Source organism: Rattus rattus, chromosome 9 (genome assembly GCF_011064425.1).
Source record: "Rattus rattus isolate New Zealand chromosome 9, Rrattus_CSIRO_v1, whole genome shotgun sequence".
NCBI classification, from domain to species: domain Eukaryota; kingdom Metazoa; phylum Chordata; class Mammalia; order Rodentia; family Muridae; genus Rattus; species Rattus rattus.
The window spans coordinates 9,400,377-9,404,978 of NC_046162.1; the positions used below are offsets into that span (position 1 = coordinate 9,400,377).

The 4,602-nt window shown below is 40.7% G+C and overlaps 1 protein-coding gene across 2 annotated transcripts; it reads right to left on the reverse strand.

Annotated features, from left to right (window-relative positions):
* Positions 1–1,550: 1,550 nt before the first annotated feature.
* Positions 1,551–2,052, reverse strand: LOC116910030 (40S ribosomal protein S19). 2 transcript variants are annotated; one of them, XM_032913816.1, is made up of 2 exons: positions 1,809–2,052; positions 1,568–1,680 (listed from the first exon to the last, which is right to left on the reverse strand). In XM_032913816.1, exons 1-2 carry the CDS (start codon positions 2,023–2,025, stop codon positions 1,568–1,570), a joined length of 330 nt encoding a protein of 109 aa, XP_032769707.1. In that variant the 5' UTR covers positions 2,026–2,052. The 2 variants fall into 2 exon arrangements, with proteins under 2 accessions (XP_032769706.1, XP_032769707.1); XM_032913815.1 differs by having other exon boundaries at positions 1,551–2,052.
* Positions 2,053–4,602: the final 2,550 nt, after the last annotated feature.

The window sequence follows — 4,602 nt, forward strand, 5'->3', positions numbered from 1 at the left end:
GTCTAACTTCTTGAGTTCTTTGTATATATTGGATATTAGCCCTCTATAGGATGTAGGATTGGTAAAGATCCTCCCTTTCCTATCTACACCCCTAATAGTGCACCTCGTTTATGTCCTCTCAGGCGTCTCCCTGGCTGTGGCTCAGTGTGCTTTACAAGGTGCAGTTCCACTCATTTCTCTGCCTGTGACATAATTCCACTTGTTTTTAATGGCCGATCATTCTGCATCATGGACAAACACCACCTTTTTCTATATGTATCTGTGTGTTCATGGACACCTGTGCAGTCTCCACCAATTGGCTCTTGTGAATAATGCAGCAGTAAATATGGATGTGCCAGTTGGCTAGGTATGATTCCTGTGGGCATGTACCCGGAAGTTTTTTGAGGAACCTTTCTACTGATTTTCATGGTGGCTGGATTAGTTTCCATTCCCATCAGGGATATTTAGGACTTTTCTTTCCCCTAAATCATTGCCAGCATTAGTTATATTTTTGTGACTGTTCACTGTTCACCATTTATCATCAGGAGTGGAAGGGAAAGCCTGTTGTAGCTTGAAGTTATCTGTGCAAGTTTGTAAAATGGGCTGGGTATTAGTTGAAAATAATCTTTAGCTAATCATTAAAACATTTCTTTATTGAAAATAGATTCTTTTCTCATATAATATATTCTTATTAAAGTTTCTTCTCCCACTTTCCCTCCCCTCCAGATCCACTCCCTTTCTGTCTTTCATTAGAAAAGAAAAGGCTTTTAAGAGATAAGAACCAAATATGACAAAATATAGTAAGATGAAGCAAGACCTTTCATTTCGTTTGTACACGGCAACCCAGCAGGAGGAAAGGAGACCCATGAGCAGGAGCAGGAGTCAGAGACCCACTCCTTCTCACAGTTAGGAGTCCCACATAAATACTAAGCTAATCGCTAGTGCAGAGGACCTGGTCTGTGCAGACTCTCGTAGGCCCTGTGCTTGCTGCATCCGTCTCCGTGAGCTCATATGTACCTTGCTTAGTTGGTTCAGAGGGCCTTGTTCTCCTGCTGTCCTCTATACCCTCGGACTCTTACAGTCTTCCACCTTCCCTCCCATGGGATTCCCTGATGAGGTCCTCCTATTCAGACTCCCTCTCTCCGAGTAATGTCTGTCTGTGGGTCTTCACACTTGTTCGCATCTGCTGCTGGAGGAAGCCACTGATGACGGGATAAGGCACTGCTGTGAGTATAGCAGAATATCATTAGGAATCCTTTGTTGTTGTTAAATGTTTGCTTGTTTTTAAGACCAGTAGCATTTGATTTTACCTTAGGTCTCTGAACTATCTAGTTTCTAGTTCTTGGTCATTCAAGTAGTGGCCAGTATGGGTTCCTTCACATGGAGCGGACCTTAAATTAAATGAGACATTGCATTGGTGAGTTCCTCTCACAAGTTCTGTGTCACCATTGCCCTAGCATATTTTGCAGGCAGGAGAGATTGTAAGTGAAAGGTGTTGTGACTGGGTCGGTGTCTGTGTCTTTCTTTTGGTAGCTTGGAAAGTACCTTTTTTTTTTTTTTTTTTTTTTTTAATGAATGAGGCAATTTATTAACCCAGCATCCTTTGTTCTAATGCTTCTTGTTGGCAGCTGCCACCTGTCCGGCGATCCTGTCCAGATCTCTCTGTCCCTGAGGTGTTAGCTTGCGGCCCCCATCTTGGTCCTTTTCCACCATTTTCAGCCCCTCCAGGGCTTGGAGGACCCGGCGGGCCACACTCTTAGAGCCTCTGCTGAAGTGGCTGGGCCTGACACCGTTTCTCTGCCGTCCTCCGTAGATCTTGGTCATGGAACCAACCCCTGCACCACCACGGAGGTACAGGTGCCGTGCTGTGGAAGCAGCTCGTGTGTAGAACCAGTTCTCATCATATGGGGCAAGCTCTTTATGTTTGGCCAGCTTGACTGTGTCCACCCATTCGGGGACTTTCAGCTTCCCAGACTTTTTGAGGAAGGCTGCCAGAGCTCTGACGAACTCCTGCTGGTTAACGTCTTTTACAGTAACTCCAGGCATCCTGCGGCCTCCGCACTGCCAGCCAGGGGAAAGTACCTTCCTTAATCAAAGGGCTATACCTTAGGGAAGAAGGCTCCATGTACGCACAAGCTTTACTTTTCCATGGTTAATGAATTGTGTGGATGCTGTCCTTGGCAATGGTACCCCTGCTGTCAGTTTGCAGAGACCAACCTTTTGTTTTAGCATCTATCTGGACTGTTGGGAGATTTTCATGGGACCCCCTTGGCTAACACCCCAAATGAACACAACCTAGATCTACCACCTGATACCTTGCCTGACTACAGGGTATGGCCACTTGAGAGTTTGTATACTCCATTACTAGGAGTTCTCACTAAGACCAGCTTCATAGATTTCATGAAGTTTCCACTGCCCTCAGTTTCTACAACACTCCCTAAATGTCTGCAGTAGCAGCTGTCTCTACCTGTACTCTCTCCCTCCATCACTCTCCCCTGACCTGGGCTGTCCTGGACCATCTGCTTACGGTTCACCCATAAAGTCTATCCTGCTTTCCCTTCCTTGGGAGATGCATGTGTCCCACCTGGACCCCTCCTTTCTACCTAACCACTCTGGGTCCATAGATTGTAGCTTGGTTATATCATTTATTAAATGGCTAATATTCACTTATAAGTGACTACATACAATATTTATCTTCATGTGTCTTGGTTACCTTGTCCAAGTTGATTTTTTTCTAGTTTTATCCATTTGCCTGCAAAGTTCATGATGCCATTAAAAAGACTTTAACCATTTTGTAATACTCCAATGTGTAAATGTATCACTGTTTTGTTTATCATTTTGTAAACCATTTTATCTATCCATTCTTTGAGGGATATCTAGGTTTCCAGCTTCTGATTATTATGAATAAAGGCACAATGAAGAGCAAGTCTACTTGTGGAAGGTTGGAGTATAGCTGGGTCTTGAGGTAGATAATTCCCAATTTTCTGAGAAGCTACCACATTGATTTCCAGAGTGGTTTCACAAGTTTGCATTCCTACCAACAATGGAGGAGTGTTGCTTGCTCCACATCCTCACCAGCATGAGCTGTCACTTATGTTACTAATCTTAGCTACCCCAAAAGGTGTAAGATGGCATCCCAGGGTCATTTTGATTTGCATTTCCCTGATGGCTGAGAACATCAAGCATTTCTTTAAATGCTTCTTGGTCATTTGAGATTCCTCTAATTAGATCTGTACCCCATTTTTAAATTAAAATATTTGTTTTTTAAATATCTAGTTTCTTGAGTTCTTTATATATTTTGAATACTAGTCCTCTACTGGATGTGAACTTGGTAAAAATCTTTTCTGAATCCGTAGGCTTCAGCTTTGCTCTATTGATGTGCCCTTGGCCATGCAAAAGCTTCTCAGTTTTATGAGGTCCCATTTATTCATTGTCAATTCTAGTGCTTGTGTTAATGGTATTCTGTCAGCTCAGCAAGTCTTCTCCTGTGCCAATGAGTTCAAGGCTATTCCCCATTTTCTATTCTGTCATGTTCAGTGCACCTAGTTTTATGCTGAGATCTTTGTTCTATTTAAAGTTGAGTTTTGTGCTGGTTGATTGATATGGATCTATTTGCATTCTTCTATATGCAGCCAATCATTTTGACCAACACCATTTTAAAAAGATGCTGCTTTTTTTCCAGTGAGTATTTTTGTCTTCCTTTTTTAAAAATGGTGTCCATTAAGTATATGGATTTATGTCTAGGTCTTCAATTTGATTTCATTGATCAACATTTATGTTTTATGCCAATATCGTGCTGCTTTTATAGGAATTTCCTGGTAGAATTTCAAGGTTACTTATGTGTACTATCATATTATCTGCAAATAATGATACTTTGACTTTTTCCTTTCCAATTTGTATGTCTTGATTTTCTTCAGTTGTCTTATTGCTTTAACTAAAACTTTAAGTGATACACTGAGTAGATATGGAAAGAGTAGACAACCTTGTCTCATTCCTGATTTTAGTGGAGCTGCTTTGAGTTTCTCTCCATTTAAACTGTTGGCTAAAGGTTTATTGTTAATTGCCTTTATTATATTTAGCTATGTCCATTGTATCCCCAATCTCTCCAAGACTTCTATCACAAAGGGCTTTTGGATTTTGGCAAAAGGCCTTTTTCTGCATCTAATGAGATGATTATGTGTTTTTTTTTTCAGTTTACTTATATGGTAAATTATATTTCCTGGTTTTTATATATTGAACAATCCTGAATCTCTGAGATGAAGCCTACTTGATCATGGTGGATGATTGTTTTGATGTGCTCTTGGATTCGGTTTGCCAGTATTTTATTGAGTAATTTTGCGTCAATATTCTTGAGGGGAATTGGTTTGTAATTTTTTCTTTATATGGTTTCAGCACTAAGGAAATTGTGGCCTCATAAAGTGAAGGCATGTTCCTTCTGTTTCTATTTTGTGAAATAATTTGAGTGGTATAGATATTAATTCTTCTTTGAAAGTCTGGTAGAATATTTTTTTAAAGCCATCTGGTCCTAGGCCTCTTTTGTTTCATAGTGGTCTTTTAATGATTGCTCCTATTTTACTGGGGGTTATAGGTCTACTTAAATTGTTTATATGATTTTTGCTTTAA

Coding starts and splice junctions, on each gene's coding strand:
- LOC116910030 (XM_032913815.1), bottom strand. CDS start 2,025: ATGCCTGGAGTTACTGTAAAAGACGTTAACCAGCAGGAGTTCGTCAGA.